The sequence below is a fragment of the Phalacrocorax carbo genome, chromosome 1 (assembly GCF_963921805.1).
Source record: "Phalacrocorax carbo chromosome 1, bPhaCar2.1, whole genome shotgun sequence".
Lineage (NCBI taxonomy): Eukaryota > Metazoa > Chordata > Aves > Suliformes > Phalacrocoracidae > Phalacrocorax > Phalacrocorax carbo.
Window position 1 is genome coordinate 195,985,046 of NC_087513.1, and position 18,599 is coordinate 196,003,644.

Sequence of the window (18,599 nt, forward strand, 5' to 3'; positions counted from 1 at the left end):
TCCCATCCATTTTTAGAAAGTAAACTTGTTAAATAGTGTGAAGTAAGAGCCTTGAAGAAATGAATGGGCTTTATAAATAGGAGTATATAACTCAAGTCTGACTCATGGAACTTGTAAAGCACAGTGGGAAACAGTATTAGACTCCAGTAGTGTCTTGTGCCTCAGAGTTGAAACCAGGTGTGTTGGACACTGTTTAAATTCTGTAGGATCGAAGTTCCATAAAACCAGGTAGTAATCATGGTGGTTGACTCTAATCACCCAGCTCTACTAGTAGCTCTTTAGTACTCTGACAGAATACATATGGGTAAACTGGCTTGCAAGCATCCTTTGAGATTTTTTTTTTTGTCAGGCATTTATTTACTTTTTCATGTTTTCTGCTCTTCCTAAGTCTATTGAGACTCTTCAAGGTTTCTTTCCTGAAGACAAATGGGAATAATCACTTAATGACATGTTTTGATTCTGTTTTGATAACTTTTGGCCAATAAAAAATTCTGCTTTCTCATCTCCTGGAAGTACAAGGTACCAAGCTGAGAGCGGAGTAGGTGGTGACACTGGAGATGGATTTTCATCATTTCTGTGGGGTGGGGGAATACTGGGAAGAGGACTAGGAAGACCAGCAGCAGAACTCAGGAGATAAGAGCTGAACCAAATGATTTCTTCTGCAAGTAAAGAGAGCTGCCCTACCAGCACACCAAAACCATGCTAGGTTATTCTTGTATAATCAGCTTCCTTTTATCAAATTGTCTTGACTTCTAAACATCACACTTACAATGAGTTTAGTCATCTATATACAAGATGCAAGTGAGATGATACAGACTTAAGATCAATGTAGTTAGAAGATCCAGAATCTGATGTAGCAAAACATATGAATGAGCAGGCTATGAGGTACAGTGGTCTACCATTAATATGGTGGTTGAACCATGAATAGTTTTATCCAAAAAAAATTGCATAGCAGTGTTCCAAGTTCTTGGGCAAATAAGAGAAGATGCAGGTCTTGTAGGAGGGGAAACCTTCCCAGAGTGAAAAGTTGGTCTGCCCTGAAGTGAAGTCAATGAGCCTGATCCCTTTGGATACAGGGAAGGTAAATGCTGCTGAATGAGAGCTGCTCAGACTTCAGTTTTAAGTTGCACCAATGCTGGAGGTGGTCAAAACTGTGCTGTCTTTATCCATAGCCTTTCTCAAACAAGGAGCAGAGGTGAAGTTGCCTTCACGTGGCTGAAGCGATGGTCTGCATATGTGGTCAGGTCTCCTTGGGGGAGATACCTTCTGAAGGTGGTGTAGCCTCTGGCACTGCTGCTTACCAGAAGCCCCCTCAGAAGCTCAGGGCTCCTAAACATTTCTAACTGTGGGGAAGGAGAGCATCTACAGCCAGTAGCATAAGTCACTGTACCTGCAGGCTTCTGGGTGGGATCTGGTTAGTAACGGGAGGGAAGTGGGAGGCATTCCTGATGGGCAGGATTAAGCCTCATTTTGGAAGATTATCCAGTATTCCACTAAGAGTTGAAGCAGCTGACTTGAGCCACTTTGAAAAATGAAAACCTTAGTACAGTTATTTCTACATACTCATAAGTCTGCTTTGAAAATATTTCAGTGCATCTAAAGAATAAGGGAGATGCTGTTGTCCTTGGGGCACCTATCTTGGAGAGAGCAGCCAAAAGCATAGTCCATTAAGTAAACTTAAATACCTCTAAACTTTATCAGCTGTATTGACTCAGTTAATCCTTAAAGTTGTGGGACAGCTTCATGACCAAACTAGTAAGCAGGAGGGTTTCAAGCATCAGAGGGAGTAATGAAAAAGTAGAACAAGTAAGTTTTTTGAAAAAAGCCCATAACTTTTACAGCATGTTTGTCCTAGAATAATTGCACTTCTGTTTGGGAGCTTGACTAGGAAAACAGATGAAAGCTGCTTCCTTGTACTTAATGCTCTTAAGGGCACTGTTGTTTGATCTGCTTTGCAGTTACACAACATGAAATCAATGGGAAGGAACAGCAAGTATCAAGCAGTGCTCTTAGCTCTGTTTTTTCTGAAGGGGAAAATACCTACTCAGCAAGGTTTGAGTGGGTCCTCTGTGTTGTGGCAAGTTTCTTCAGGCTAAGTAACCTAATACAGCATTATAATGGCACAGTCTTGCATAATGTATAGTCTTAGATATTTCACTTTCTAAATTTATGTCCTTTTCACAAAGTAAATACTAGCAGTTTTTTGTGTTTTTGCTGTTTGAATTAGTGTCAAGTGAAATGAAAGAAAACCAATTCATTAGCCTCACAGTTACAAGTTCAGCTTCATCTCTCTGAAGTATGAATTCACAATGTGCAACACTTGCTTTGGGCAAGAGACAGTGCTGTTGAAAGCATATTAGTTTGTTAATTACATTAGCTTTATTGGCCAGCTACTAGCATTGCAAAGTTTTTCTGTATACTGGCCTATACTATAAGATGAATGGTTAATGTTGCCCTCCAGTGGCTAACGTTGAGAGGATATGGAGCCTGTTTGCACTATCAATAAAAAAATCGATCATTTGGAAAGTCAGGGATGTAAGAGTAGGGTCTTAGCTTAGACCTATAGGTCTATTTAAAATAAAGACAAATACTGGTAATGTGCGAGACGTTGTGTTCAATATATTAAGGATGTATTAGGAGTCAAGCTGTAGTTAAGGAGGACATATTTCAGAGGGGTCTCGTGTTCACTGGCAGAATCCTTTTTAGCCTGTCTGACCAGATCAGTTTGTAGTATGATCTTGGCTTTACACAGAAATCGGAAATAGCTACTGGATTTGGCTTTGCAGTAGTTGCTTCTCAATGTTATCTTTGAATGGACTTATTCAATAACCCTAAAATAACACTTTTACTAGGTAAGTATGAAACAAGTTGCCTTATTGTCTAGAAATGCCTGTACTAGCATGTAAATCCATGGCTTATTAAATAAACTGATATTCTTATCTAATATATACAGGTCCAGTAACATAGTGTCTTCATGGCTCGGAATGGAAGGGGAAAGCAGTAAATATGTCTCCAGCAAGTTTGGTAATATTTTTTGAGGCTTGAGGGAGGGAAAAGCTAGGTCCTTTCCCTTCTATTTTAGCTTTCTTTTAATGCAAAGCTAAACAATGCTTCGTAGGACTCGAGTCACTCCGGAGCAGTTGCGGATGAAAATGGCTTTACGCCAGAGATACCAGGTTTGAAGCTGTTGGGCGTAAAGCAAGAAGGTTTTTCAGTCTAAAACCGAGCCTTACGTTCGAGCACAGACTGGCTCCAGGCGCGGGCGCGCCGTGGGGGCCGCTCGGCGGGGGGCGCCGCGGGCAGCTCGCCGAGCAGGCGGGGCTGTAGCTCGCCAGGGCCGCCTCGCTCCGTCCGGGGGGATATAGGCCCGGCGGGGGCTGATCGGCGACGGTGTGGGTCTGTGCCCCTCCCTGGGGCGGGGCTGGCTCCGGGCGGGCTCCGCCGCCCCCTGCCTGGCCGTCCGTTATTTAGCGGCCTCCGGTGTGGTGAACAGCGGGGAGGGTGCGCCTGCAGCCGCTGTCCGACTCCCGCCTGCCCGCCCTCGCGACGTGAGGTGCTGCGGCCCCACCGTGAGGTACCGGCCCGGCTCCGGCGGGTGCAGCCCCTCACCGACCGCCTCCCCTCTGCGCTCTCCCTGCAGGACCCGTCTGTTCCCCCTCGGGCTACAAGAAGGCGGATGATGAGATGTCCGGAGCCACGTCCTCGGCGGATCTGGACGAGGCACCAGCCCGCACCATTTACTTGAACCAGCCCCAGCAGAGCAAGTTCCGTGACAACTGGGTCAGGTACGGAGCAATCCCGGCTTCTCCCCTTCCAGGGAGCAGCCTGCACACCCTGCAGCTGTGGGCAGGGAGGGTTCTGGTCCTTCTCCCTGCCCAGACCTGGTTTCAACACAGTAAGCTCTGCTTCTGCTGAGGGAATGGGGTTTGGCTAGAGTGGGTGCCAGGGTCTGGATAGCAGTGCAAGGGAGAGGCAGCCAGGAGGGATCCAGCAGCAGCAAGGGGTGTAAGCTTTTGGTATCAACAGTAGTGAGAGCTGGGAGATGCATGGAAAGATCTTCACTTGCAGCTCCAGTAGGGCCACTGAATTTCGGAACAACAGGACCTAATCCAGTACCCTCGGACCTGCTGAACACCTTCTTTCAAGGGTTAACACATAAAAATCTACTGTGAGATTTGAATAGAATTGGCTATATAAACTCCATGGAGTGTTCTCTTGAAAAGTAGTAGTGTCCAGTTATAAGAATAGCTAGACCAAGTGTAAAAAGAAGTATTCAATGGGAAGGAAGAAAAGAAAAAGTCTAACAGGACAAGAATAATTACAGAGTTCACAAACTCGCATCCCCACGCACACAAGGCTGTGGTCCGCTTTTCTTCAACTGAAGACTAAAGGGAATTTTCTTTGGCATTTGAAGCCTTTCATTGTAGGCATGTGTTTTTAAGACTTCTATTGGTATGATTAATGCCATTACTGCAGTTAGAAACACAAATAATGTGCACTGCAACTTGGAGTATAAGGATGCGTAACAAGCAAGTTGTGGCAGTGCTTGCAGCACTTGCCCTGGGTAGCTAGGTGAACAGATGGCTTCTGTCATGACTAAGGAGGAGTGTTATTCAGCAGGCTTCTGTTCGTTGATGCAGATCTTTGGGTTATTGTTCAAAGAATGGTTTACAAAATGAATGCCTTTATGAAAAGAGAGGGACTTAATATACTACTGAAATTGATTTCCATAAGCTGGTTTGTTGTGTGTATTATCAGGGACAATTCTAAGAATATGCTCTGGAAGGATGCTGGTGTGCCAGATAGTTCAGCAACTTATTTATGCAGGGTTTTCTCCTCAACTTTGACTTACATACTGTTCTGGGAAAGTCTGTGGTTTAGGATTAGTTAAAATGACAGATTTTCTTAGTGCCTTGCCTTTTCTATGTGGGCAGCAACACTGGGTGTTTTCTCACTTTATTCTTATTTTTCTTTGACTAATTATGAGCTGATTCAACTGTCTTCCATGGATATACTACTTGTGCTTTTTCTGCTTTACGGGAAGAAAAACAGGGAGTGGAGGGTTGGCAGAATCTGTAGGTGTGGTTTTCCTGAAGGGATTAAACTGGCTTCGTCTTATGAAAAAGTAGTGTGTGACTTGGCTATCAAGAACTTCCTCAAGTGTTGGTAATAGAGCTATTGGGAACAAGCAGTTGTGTTCAACTTGCTGTTTGGAAGCTCTTTCCTGGTAGCAGTAAGTTATTTTTCAATAGTTATTTTGCAGCTTTGCCTCCTGACGAGGGCAGCTTGAGTCACAAGTGTGACATTGGTGTGTGAGGGGTGGGACAAAATGTAGGTAGTGAGGTGGGAAAGTAGAGATGTTTGCATTACCTGATTAGGAATCTTAGCTCCTTAATCTCATCTGGAAGTTATTATAACATTAACTTGCTCCTGCTCAGCAAGAAAGCTTTGATCCCTTTGACTTTTAAAAGGGTGACAGGCTTTGGCTGTGCTTTCTCCATTCTCTGGATTAGCTTTCTTCTCTCAGCTCAGTGGGAATGAAGGCAAAGGTGGCCTGAGCCTGTAATATCTGAGTAAGGGCGCCTTGTGTGGAGTATGAGTGGTGTTTATATATGCACTTTAATATATATATGTTTGTTGTGAGGAACTGCAGATTTGTATTGTCCTTGGACTTTCTTACTGTGTTCGGCATCTGGATTTCTCAGTGCCATTGGATTTGAAGACTTTTTGTCTCCGTAGGAAGCATCAGTGTACCACAGAGCAAAGTGCTGTGTAAGCGACCTGTACATTTGGAAAAATTGAACTAAAGATGGTAATAAAACAGTTTGTTATAAATCATGTGACTTCTGTCTTTTTTAGGTAGTCATCAAGGATGCCTTGAACAACAATTTCTGCGTGTTGATAGGAAGGTTTCCAAATTAAGTGGTAGTGTAGAATAGCCTGCTCAAAACAAAGCGAAATAGAGTAAGAAATGGAGATACAGAGGGTGGGGGAAGGTAGGCGAGTGGTATGGCTTACTGTTTAAGATGTTCTAAGCATCTTGAACTTTTTAACTGTTTTAGAGGGTCACTGTTAAAAGTGAATTCCTATTTTTGTTTGTGGGAGCAAAAGGAAAAAGTGATAACTAACACTGTTCTAAAATTCTGGACAAGTTAAGCAAAACTGATAACTCCCTAATACCACTCCTAAATAGTATATAGTGCTATTGTAAAAGCTAAGTGGATGGCAGGATGGGGTGAGGCACTGACACTTCCAAAAGTCTTGAACTGTTAATGTGAAGATACAGAATAGTTCTTCCTTCTACATTTTCCTTCTTTTTTCCCCAGACTTTCTGGTGTAAATTACATAATGAGAACTTGTAGAACAATGGCTGAATTTTTTTGTGCTTTTCACACTTTGTCACAAACCATTTCAAAACTTAGTGCTGTAAAACATAGTGTGTTGTAGGCTGGATTTAGCGTGGTCCTTTCTATGTGCCTATACATGGCTCTCACCGTTCTTTATTACACTGCTGCAGCAGTGGTATGTTCTGTAGGAACGTGTTTCTTCTGCCTGCATTAGAAGCTACTTTTATCCATACTCTGTTTAGTTTGAAAAATGTTGTGTATGTGTAAATCTTTGGACTTTCTAACAAGAGAAATGTTGTTCTCTCTTAAGCTGAATCATTTTAGAAGATTTGAAATAAATAAATGGAACAAATATAATGATTTTGCCAACACAGCTGTAGTCGTGGTATTAAGTATGTTTGCTTTTATGAAAGCTAAGGAGTACCTGTTTTCATTTGTTCCATATATAACTTCTGTATCTGTTTAATATGAGCATGTCTGTGCTTTAAAACTCAGTAAGAAATGAAACACTTATGATAACTGCCAGCCACTCTGTACACAACATTATGCAACTTAAAGGCAATAATTATAATTGCCTACTCTCAGGCGTTCTACACTTGAGGATTGAAGTCTCTTAACAGCCTTCATAAACCTAAGATGTTCCTGGCTACAGATGGTGTGAGGTAGTAGTCAGGCTTCTACAGAGATCCCAGCCAGTATTTTTTTTTTTTTTTCCCTTGGTTTCAATGTGCTGTGGGAAAAGGCTTTCATTGTATCTTTTTAAAGTATTACGTTTTCCTTCAAATTCAGGTGTGAAACACAAAATGGTAGTGGATCATCCGTGTTTCCAACCTCTAACTCTTTTGCAGTGTGAGCCATTAGGTAGGTAGTACGCTTGTTACATAGCAGTTCAGCACAGTGTGGAAAAAAACCTGTCGAGCAGAAGTGCCAGCTTGGTTGGTGCTTTTGACTTGAAATGGTGTTTTTGCTACCTGATGATGGCTTAAACCGTAGGTCTTCATTACTAAGTGGGACTTACGAAGTCATTACCTGTTATGGTGGGGGAGGTGACTCAAAGGCCTTTATCATTTGAAAACAAACTTGCCTATTGCTTTGTAAAAACACAGCGATAGAGATGAAGTGTGATGATAGCAGTTTGAATGCTGTGTCAATACTTCTGAGATCATCAGACTAATGGCAGAAATACTGAGTGTATATTAGAAAAAAAGTGGCATGTGGAAGACTGATTATTTTGCTTAAAGTGAGGATGTTCTACAGATCTGGCTTTCATTTAAATGCAATTCCTTGATACTACTTATTAATACAGGAATTGACTCTGATACCAGTGGCTTATACTGAATGTATAACGGTACTACACAGAAACTTGCTTTCAGTGCATGCAGTAGATATTACTAGTTGTGTTATGAGTCCCTCATTTGTTGTATATGTACTAATGTTAAATATTGTTGGAACTTCTGGTTTCTTGATCCAGGAAGTATGAAAGTGCTGAAATAACTCAAAGTACATTTGCAATTGTCTCCAAATCTTCTAAATATGTTGGATTTGCCACTGTAGTCAGTAATACAGATAATCTATGTAAAATTCTTATGTTCAAGGCCTGGTAGTACATCCTGGTGTGGCTCTGACTTATATCTGAACCAGGACTCCAATTTTGGTCTAGGTAAGTGGCTTGCATGTGAGGTCAGGGGCAGAAGCAGCAGTCAAGAAGGCAAAATGTATACTCAGGCTTTTTAATGCATCTTGAATCCAGAAGTCTAGTTGGAAAGCTTCTCATCAGGGCAGGGTTTGGTGGTTTGATCTCTTAGGAGGTCCCAAAAGATGCGTTCTGATATCCAGAAAAGCCTCTGTTCAGAGGCAAAAGTTAAATTATCTAGAAAAGATAATAAGAATCTTTCAATACTCATTTTAAAGCTGTACAAGGTCTGAAAACTTGAGCAAACTGCTGAGAAAGAATTTCTCATTTAATGAGGCACAAGTACCACCACTAGGAATTTAGCATTGAAAACTAACAAGTCTTCTAGTAGCACCAAGTTCTGTGTTAAATATGCTGTTTATCTGTAGTACTGTACTCTGCCATCAGTGTCTGCAGGATGCTTGCTGGTGACAAAGCTGTAAGTGCAGTCTAGATTCTTTTGATTTCAGCTGTATGTCACAAATGAAAGTGAAGTGTGTTGCTTTCTTGGCTTGTAAATAGGTGCTGCAGAAGCTACTTGTGATTTAGAGCAGTTGGTGCTTTTTGAATGTGTTGGGAGGTTCTGAGTGATGCTTAGTGAGTTCCTGCTGCTGAAATAGGAGTTGCTCATATCAACAGCCAATTTGTATTGACCATTTGTAACATGAATATCCCAAGTAGCGTTCATTATGATCTGTGGTTGAAAATATGAATAGTAGTCTGCTACGTGCAAGTGCATGTATCTGCATTTATGCTGTAGGCCAGCGTTCCTCTTGATATAAAATGTACCTTTGCTTGTTAAGTAAAACTGGCCCCTACTTGTGTTCAGTTCAGGTCTTGGTAGAGTTCAGACATTGTGGCCTTTTGTACTAGTGTTTGTGTTACATTAGAGAATCTCTGTTGTCATGTGAACAGATTGCTTGCCTAAGTGCAGAAAAGCATTTTGGAATTCTTCAAAGAAGGGATGTATTATTATTTTCTGAATGGTACAAGTGTAACAATATATTAAATTAATCCTCTGCCAACTCATTTTAGTTCTAGGTAGATATTGTTCTTAACAGAAAAGAAATTCTTAATGTTACATAGTTCTTGTAAATCAGCAAATACTTAATTTTCCTGCAGTGCAGCTATTGCTGATACTATAATTTATCACAGTGAAAAGGCTTGGGTAGAGCTGTAGAAGGATTGTTTTAGCCATTAAAACCCACTAAAAGTAACTAGTATTGTATGCCTGGTGTTGATGATGTTTCCAGAGTATGCCAATGTATTTGAAGTTGCTGCATCTTTGGTCTTAGTGGGCTACTCTTAGGGCTAGAGCCCCTGGATTGTTCAACTGTTGAATTCTGCTTCGATGAAATGTCCAGATGAGGAAAAAAACAGGTGAGAGGGTTCTAGTGTCTTTCTATCTGCTGCATGCTGAGCTCTCTGGCATCCTGAAACGGTGTGGTTGGTTTTTTTTGGCATCATGATGGATTACATACATTAGCAGTAGCAAGACGTAAAGGGAATTAAACTGGGTCCTTTTCCTCTTCTTAAATAAAGTCACTGTTAAAGCAACTTTCAGCCACTGGAGCCAAAGCTTAAATGCAGTCTGATTTCATGTTCATGCAAACAAAGCTGCTTTCCCACGTATTTGTTTCATAAATATTGGCCTGTATTCAGCAGTGTGTAATTCCTTGTGACTCTCCATTTCTACTTACTCCACTGTTGATCTCTGTCCAGAGAAGTATGTGAACAGGAAGAGACTAAATGTTTTTGGTGATTCTTGGTGTAGTTTGAGTGACAATGGAGTCAAAGCAGGTCTTTCAGGACTTAAATGTGTCATGGGCAATGAATCACGATTTCTGAAGTCTATTGCAGTTTACGCTTGTGTGCATAGCCTTCTGCTCAGTGCTATAGACGTAGCTGTCTGACAGCTGGCGGTCTGTAGAAAAGCATAGAAGAATAAGAAATTTTCTTATCTTGACCTAAGTAGAGCTTAAGAACGGTAATAACTGTTTTCCATGTAGCTTTTGTGGACTGTGAGGATATTTGCTCAGTTATGAGAGAAATGTAAGTATTCATTTCTGCCACCCCCTTGCTTGTCACTAGAACAATAGCTTCTTAAGTTGTAGTGATACTTAGAATTAAATTATTGCTTTAAAACTGAAGTTACCCATTGCTTTTAGACAGCTAGCTAACTTAGGTTACTTGTTCAAATATTTTTTTAGTCATCTTCATATCAATGCGCTGTGTTATGGTGAAGTCTATTTGGGGTTTGCACAGTAACTAAATGCACTACTAAATTTCCTTTATTAGACAGTAGTATTTCTCGGCTAACTGTTCTAGTCAGCACTATTTTGAGTTGTACCTGCCAGCAGGGCTACTGAAAACCAAGAGTGTATTTCTGTAGTGCTGACCTGATGATATTGGAGCATGCTGAAACAATGTCATGCTTACAGAGCTTTCAGTGCTGTTTCTAAACAGTCTTTGTCTAATGTATTTGTTACTGAAAAATAGCCAGGAGTCTGTTTCCCTTTCTGTATGGATTGTGTGAATAGAGAACAAATGGAAAGGCCTTTTCTCTTTGCACGCTTTTGGAAAAACCTCCAGGGTACAGGATTTGGAAGCAAAAACGCTATCACTTGTATTAAATGTGAGCACGAGACCTTGTTTTAGGTTAAACTGAGCATAAGCAGTTGTGCTAATGCCTTACTCAGTATTAACACTGCCATGAGCACTACTGTGGGAGGCCTTTCTAATAGAAGTAATATTTGCTTTGGCAACATCACAGTTTTTATAGTCTTTCACTGCCTGCGTGTGGCAGAAGTCCTGCTGATACTGGGGTGATTTGGCACATGATACTGTAGGCTAGAAATTCTGAAAAATCCTGATGTGGTTAGGAGTTGATCTTATTAAACTAGAGTAATAAGGCTGTTGTGTTTCCGTGGACAACAGTTTGTAATACGTTTTCATGTACTTTTGTCTTAACAATGGTCTATACAAAGATGACAACCAAAGTGAAACTCTTGAAGATAAGCTTGTTGCTAATGCAGCTTTTAGGAAGTACAGATAGTTCAGCCAAGTTGGGTTTGTCAGTCTGAACATCTTGCTCACGAAATGGAACTTGTGCATTAGGGTAAATAACCATTGCTTCTGCTGGTAAGTAGTGTTAATCAATGAATATTGCACTTACCACCCTGCCTTTTATTAGGCTTTAGTGTAGGATACAGCACTAATGATGTGCATTACTATAAAATAATGATGTAACAATAGATTTGAGATGTCTGTACAAGTTCAGATTCCCCCTTGTGTAAAACACTCTTAAACCTCAATGATTGTCTAGCTGACAGCCTGTCTGTTTCTCCTTTTTTTTTTTTCCGTTTTTTTAATTTGATGATGTATGAGGTCCTGAATTTAACTTGAAATAAACAGTTGTTCAGAAGAGTTTCAGTGTTATGTTACAGCAGACCCAAACTGTTCTGGCACAAAAAACCAGGTTATGGTGGAACTTGACCTGCAGGGGAGTTTGTGGGCTGGCTTGATATGTCTTGACTCTAAAACTTGTATGGGGCAGGGGGGATGGTGGAATCTTTTCCTCTCCAAATAGTATGATTTGAGAGAAGAGAGGTCAGCTACTAAGATGTGATCACCCCTGACTGTTAAAAAGGAGGGGAAGAAGTCTTCCAAACATGCAGTGGTGCCTGTAGTTGATTCTGGTCAGAGACCATGCTGTAAATGAAGGAATCCTTGCACTAATGGAGATGAGGGGAAGGGATGAGGTCCGTGATGAGAACTGTCCCACTGGTAAGAGTTTCGCTATTTATTGGGCACTGTAATTTGAAGCTGCTATAATTGTCTTTAACATACTGCCAAAGTTTAGAGGGATTAATACATCTGAATATTCCCAATCAGTTTCATTGTCTGTGTGGATAATCTAGGACAACAGATTTATCCCTGTTTTCGTGTTGCAGCAGCTTTCATAGAATCATAGAATACCAGGTTGGAAGGGACCTCAAGGATCATCTGGTCCAACCTTTCTTGGCAAAAGTGTGGTCTAGACAAGATGGCCCAGCACCCTGTTGAGCTGAATCTTAAGTGTCCAGTGTTGGGGAATCCACCACTTCCTGGGAGAGATTATTCCCACGGCTGATTGTTCTTACTGAAAAGTGTTCCTCTTGCGTCCAGTCAGTACTGGAACATGGTGAGAAGGTGTCCCCTAAGCCTTCTTTTCTCTAGGCTGTGACTGAACCCTGTTCTCTCAGCCTTTCCTCATATGGCAGGCTTCCCAGTCCTTTGATCATCTTTGTGGCCCTTCTCTGGACCCCTTCCAGCCCGTCCATATTTCTTTTGCATAGCAGGGACCAAAACTGAACACAGTATTCCATGTATGGCCTGACAAGTGCTGAGAGGGACAATGACTTTATCTCTGCTGGTGATGCCCTGGTTGATGTGACCCATCATCCTGTTGGCATTCTTTGCTGCATCAGTGTGCTGTTGACTTATATTGAGCTTGTTGTCCGTCAGGATCCCCAGGTTCCTTTCCACAGAGCTGTTCCCCAGCTGGGTAGATCCCAGTCTGTGCTGCATTTTTGTTGGAAAAATCATTCAGGGTTTGATATTTCAGTGGCTAGGCAGAAGGGTGTTCTTGAAGCAAGTTATGATCTGTTTTATCTTTTGATGATATACGAATTTGTACATAAATTGTCACTGTAACTGTATAGGGCCTGTAGGGGAGTGCAGGAAAAGAGAGAGACAAAACAAGCATTTGGCTCTGGAGCAACCACTGTCCATAGTCCAGGTGACAGATAGTCTGATCTGATGGATCTTGGTTCTTTGACTTGCTCTGGTCAGACATTTTAGCTTAAAGTAATAATACCTTGTAGGATTCAAGTCATGCACTTCTTACAGTGCAAGAGCAAGTCTAGCTCCTTTTGTACTCCTCTGTTCAGACCTGATCTCACAGTCCATCTCAGACTGTGGAGTATTTAAGTATCACATGCCCTTTCTTTAGCTGATGGAAGCATACAGGCCACATACAGAGCAGTGAAGTCCTTACCGTCTAATGTCTTCCTCTGCAGGAACTGTAGTCTCAAGGATTCATCTGACAGAGCAAAAGCCCTTCATTTAGGTTGGGGGCTGCACTGGTTCAGACAGAATGTGCTGTCTGCTAGAATAAACAACACTGGCTGTTTAGGACCTGGTTTCCAGTTAACCAGTAGTCATTGCATAGGCATGTAAGTAATTGCTCCTTATAAGCCTTCACAATATGTTCTTTGGGGAATTTGTGAAAAGCTGTCTTTTTTTCTCTCTAGTGAGTTTCATGATTAAAATAAATTACCTTCCATATGTTGCAAGTACATAGATGATCTTTCAGTGTTGTAAGCATGCAACTGCTAAAAAGCTTGTTCATGACACCCAGATTTGTAACAACCTAGCAGTATTCTGTGTGGCAGTGTTGTTTGTTAGTGAGATGTTCTTATGAATGAGCTTCTTCTGTACCCAGTGTAATAATCGCCTGTTGGTTTTGTGCTGATGTAGTTAAATATCACTTGAAATAGGTGAAGCTTGTTGCTGTGCCTCCCACAGCAGTGGTGACTGTCTGGAGGCAGCTTGTGTTCATCCTGCTTCTGTACTTGAGAGCTACTGCAGAACCTTTGAAGGTGATGTCAGTCTTGCCATTAAAAGAAGCGTCATGTGCCTGCAGGACTGTAGCATGCACATGCCGTTCCACTGAAGACAGTATTTGAGCCCTTAATTCAAGCAGGTCATCTTGGGTTTTTTTAACTTAATTCTTTCTCTGTTACAGGGCGTCTGACCTTTTGTACATGGTAATGGAAACGAAGTGTGCTCGGTGAGAGAAGAGTTCAGGCCCTTAATATTCACTTTAACTACTTAGCCACTCTGCTGTGGTTCAGATGTCTGTGCCTGGCTTTCTTAGTAACTGTTCCTGTGAATTGGTGTGTGTTAAAAGCACTAACATCAACTCTCATTCTTCAGCTCTCAGATTTGAGTATTTAAAGTATATGAACTGAGGAATGGATAGCTGTGGCATAGCTGCCTGGGAAAGGACAGTTTGTACTTATCACCCTGGAAATGAGACCACATGTGTCTCAAGGAGGTCCTGTTTTCTTTACCATGATTAGTCTGAAGGTGAAGTTCATCTGACTTGTCAACCTAAACTGTCAAGGAAGGTGTAGAAGTGCTTAAATAGCTAACTGGGGAAATGTAGAGCTGTATTCAGCTGAACGCTGCCAGCATACATACACTTCTCAAGGAAGTAACCTTTTTGCTTCTATTACTGGCAGCTTTTGCCTATTCATGGGTGATTTGATAGAATAAAACTTGACTTTATGAAAAGCTTTGGGGAACTATGGGAGCTCTCATGCAAAAATTCCATGTAAAATGGAGGAGCTATACTAGAAAACTACTATTGAGCTTCTTAGTTTATTGTTTGTTAATTTTCATGTGAGTATTATCAAAATAACTAATCCTTGGTACTCTTTAGTAGCATGGTAATGAGTTAAGCTATGTGAATGACAATAAACTTTTCCAAATACTACAGTGGTTGCATTCAGAAAAATCTCTGTGCTGCCCTAGAAACAGTGGGGCCACACTTTCAGCTGTACCGATGTGTATCAAAACTAAGTTATTTAACAGGGTTTGGTAGTGTTCCTCCTGACTTGCACAGTGGTGTAACTTGAAATGTGACTTACGTGAATGAAGTTGCAGATACAGAGGTGACAGAGCTCTTCTAATGTTTGTGCACCTGTTTTAAACATCTAACTTGTGTAGTTAAGCAAGGTTTGTCTAGTAAGCAGCTGTTGCAATAGGAAAAGCCAGTTTGTTGTGGTTTCCTTCATGTGCTTCCCTTCTTCCCCCTGCCACAACCTGTTCTACGAGCTGCAGACCTGGTATTCTTGGAGTTGTGTACCAGGCACTTCTTGGAAGATAAGATGGTTTTGATTTGGGCTTGTTAGATTGCGAACCCTTGCAGATATTTATCTTTTGTGACCGAAATGGTGCTATGAATGAGCTGCCTGAATTTTCTGCCTCACCACCTGTAGATTTAAACTTCTCTGTCAGCTTCGATTATTCTGAAGTCACCTACAATGTGTCTATCTGTTGGGGTAGAGCACAGATACTTTTCTATTTCCAAGTATTTGATTTGTTCTTTTAGAGAGCTTTTCTTCAGAGCCAAATTAATCAAATACTCCTGCTCAGCTTAGAGTATTAGGTAGCTTTTCATAAGAAGCTTTCTTTTTGAATAATAACATGCATCTTCTTTTTATGTGTCTACATGGTTACTGTTCTGTGTCTGCATGGTAACAGCTGAATGTGCTCCTTCCTAATTAGAACTGTACCTATTTTCTGTAGGCGTTTGTCGTGTTACTTAAGCAATGGATGGCGTGACTTAATATGTGTAAAGCTCATTCAGAAGAGCCTTATTCTTTTGGCATTAACGTAATCATTAGAGTAAGAATATTGTTTGCACCAGTTAGCTGTAAAGCTGTGAAAGGGTACAATGTTGTTTAGTAGATGTTTCGGCTTGATTGCTGTCAAATTCTTGCTCTAATATAGTCCAAGCAATGTGATATCCAGGGAAATACTATTTTGATGTAAAAATCTGCCAACTCTAGATTTCTAATTACTATTGTTTGGGGAATTCTTGTAGGGTAGGTCTAAACTATTAATTTGATTAACCCATATTTTTAAAGTTACGAGGCACTTGTGAGGAATGTATGTTTAATTACGGTCTGTATTATAGAAAGGCTATTACATGCGGGACCAAGTGCATGTGGCTTAAAACAAAAAAGTGTACAGCTGAAAGAAACTATTAGCATTTCAAGAAAATAAATTCATTTATAAGCGTAGTACACTTAAGTGCACTACATGATATGCTGTAAACATGGATGCATATTTTCACTCAGTTGGCTTAGTTGGTGTAACTTTTGTTGAAGTATGACCACCTGCAAGTTCTGTTAAGTATCACAATGAGTATTTTAATACATGATTGTGCTGCACAGTAGTAGCAGTAGGAAGTCTGTAGGCTGTAATGCTAGAAATCTTGTTATGTTGCTTTTTTAGAGATCTGCCTAAAGTAATAACTGATTTGCATCAAACCTAGTAGGGGTTTGTAATTGCTTGAGTAGGAAACTAGGTGAAATTGAAGTGTAACTACCATAGTCTATTAAGATCGGATTTAATTGGTTCTTAATTGATGATTTTGTTTAACTTGCCCCACTTAGTCTAGTGTCCAAAACAGAGCTTTGTATAACAAATTGTGTCATGTTGCCCCTTCTCTTGTTAAAGTTGTGATTCTGGAAGGTGCAGCAGTATATCATTAAATGGAGATGCGGAAGAAAAGAGGGAGAAAATGGCTAAAGCAAATGAAAGTTCTTGGACAATGCCATTCTCTAACCTTATACATACAAAGATAAGTATAAGAACTCCACTGAACTTAATTGCCTGTGCGTAAAGGTTGTATTAAGTTTTATCCATAGGAGTAAATTCTGAAAGGTGGATCGTGTAGATAAAGCATTTGATTATACTAGTCCTTCGTAATTGACTAGTAGTGGCATGGGTTTCAGATGATCTGGAAGGCTTATTGGTGAGAGAGAACAAGAAAAGCATTTCACACAGAGGACCAGCTTTAATGGAAGGGTGCTCTTGACACCTCTGGGAAACTCCAGTAGAACAGCATCCCGCCAGTGTTTGAGTTGTTATTAGTGCTTCAGGAAATAATTTTTTTCTTTATTGAAAAGAATATCTTAAGGCTGTCAGTTCCTTGGAAATAAAAGCCCTCTTCAAAAAAAAAAAACAAAAAAAAACCAAACCAAACCAAACACCCCAAAACACAAAAACTCTGGTCACAGATTGTCTGGCTCTTCTGCAGCTTACATTCAGTGTTTGGGGGAAGAGACCTGAACTACAGCTGCAAGCACTTGGCACTTAAAACTCCAACTCAGGCTGATGCCTGGTACTTAAGTGGGGGAAGGTGCTGTGCTAATTAGGTGGGGGAAAGTAAGGCAGAGTTGCTTTTCTTACTCTAACAGTATTTTTTTACTCATATAATGGAACACTACATGCTACTAGATAGACTGAGTGTCTCATACAGCTCAGACAGTGCAAGGAAAGTCATGCTGTAGAACCTATCTCAAGAAGGCATGTAGACGACTGGGTTGTGACTAATGTGTTCGGAGAGCAAGGACTTGCATATGAGAATCTTAAGCTCTTTTAGGTTGTTTTTGTTGACTACATGGGGGTGTCTTACAGAACTCATTTAAAAAATGAATGGTTAAATATTCTTGCTGTCTTGGATGCTTTTTTTCCCTGAAGTTGTACTCATGCCCATCATGGGTTTGATGTGAGGAGGACAAGAAATTACACAGATTGTTGTGACTGGTTAGTGCAGTACACTGTTGTTTTAAGGTAGAAGAAATAGTAATATGATTGCTCAGGGAAAACAGCCAGGAAAGATTAATCTGAAGAAGTGTGTATTATTGTTCTGGAGGATTACCCATAACTGAGTGTAGAGTGGTTCTGAACTGGGAGATGAAGCATTTGAAAAGTAGCACTGCAGAATTTGAAACTTCTTCTGTGTTCAAGTCTTCTTCCCCATAGCATTTAAATCCATGTTTTGATAAGGGGTAAGCACTTGATAAAGTGGTTGGAACTGAGGTAAAAGGTTGCCTGTTCATGGTGCTGAAGTTTGGATGGATAGTCAATTATCTGGTGGTTTATCCAAAATAAAGGCACGGGTGATTAAAGTGGGACTGTCAGCCTTCTGGATCTGTGTGATACCTCTTTTGTTCTGTACAGTTCTTCCTCATAACACAGGCAATTTACTTGCTCTGTGTTCTGTATTTGCCTTTACTGTGTAACTGGAACACAGGAAGTACCAGCTAAACATGAGAAAAAACTGCTTTCTTGTGAGGGTGCCAGAGCAGTGGAACAGGCTGCCCAGGGAGGCTGTGGAGTCTCCTTCCCTGGAGACATTCAAAACCCACCTGGACGCGTTCCTGTGGCCCCGTGCTCTGGGTGTCCCTGCTCAAGCAGGGGGGTTGGACACTATCTCCAGAGGTCCCTTCCAACCCCTACCATTCTGTGATTCTGTAATCTTTCTAACACTGGCTTTTAAGAGCTTACTTGAAACTTTTTGGTTGTAATCCCTAATGATTTTCCAATGAAGTACTAAAATAAAAATCTTCTAATCTGCAGCACAGCCAAGTACAGCGTGGTGACATTTCTACCTCGATTCCTGTATGAGCAGATAAGAAAAGCTGCAAATGCATTCTTCCTCTTCATTGCCTTACTGCAGGTATTATCTTATTGGTTGTCTTTGAATATTAAAAGAAATTGTAATGCAGTAAAAGTTGTTTTCAGTTGCTATGCTTAACTGCAAAAAAATTTAGGTCTATTTTAATAGTAATATTAATAAGTGGTATACTTAAAATTAGAAGGCAACTTGGAGACTTTTTTCCAATGCAATTTGTAAAATCAAGTATTTCCATTCTTAATAAGTAAAAATAGGAAATAGTATCGTAACAGATGGAGCTATTGACCATACTGAGAAAAGCATTTGTGGATTCTTGTGAAAC

At 40.8% G+C, this 18,599-nt stretch overlaps 1 protein-coding gene across 1 annotated transcript in view; it reads left to right on the forward strand.

Moving 5' to 3' along the window:
• Window positions 1-3,613: 3,613 nt before the first annotated feature.
• ATP8A2 (ATPase phospholipid transporting 8A2) overlaps window positions 3,614-18,599 on the forward strand; it is a 299,008-nt gene continuing 284,022 nt past the window's right edge. The window contains exons 1-2 of the mRNA XM_064441126.1: window positions 3,614-3,785; window positions 18,220-18,319. Of these exons, the coding sequence (XP_064297196.1) occupies window positions 3,685-3,785; window positions 18,220-18,319 (201 nt within the window). The 5' untranslated portion in view covers window positions 3,614-3,684. The remainder of the gene's footprint in view (window positions 3,786-18,219; window positions 18,320-18,599) is intronic.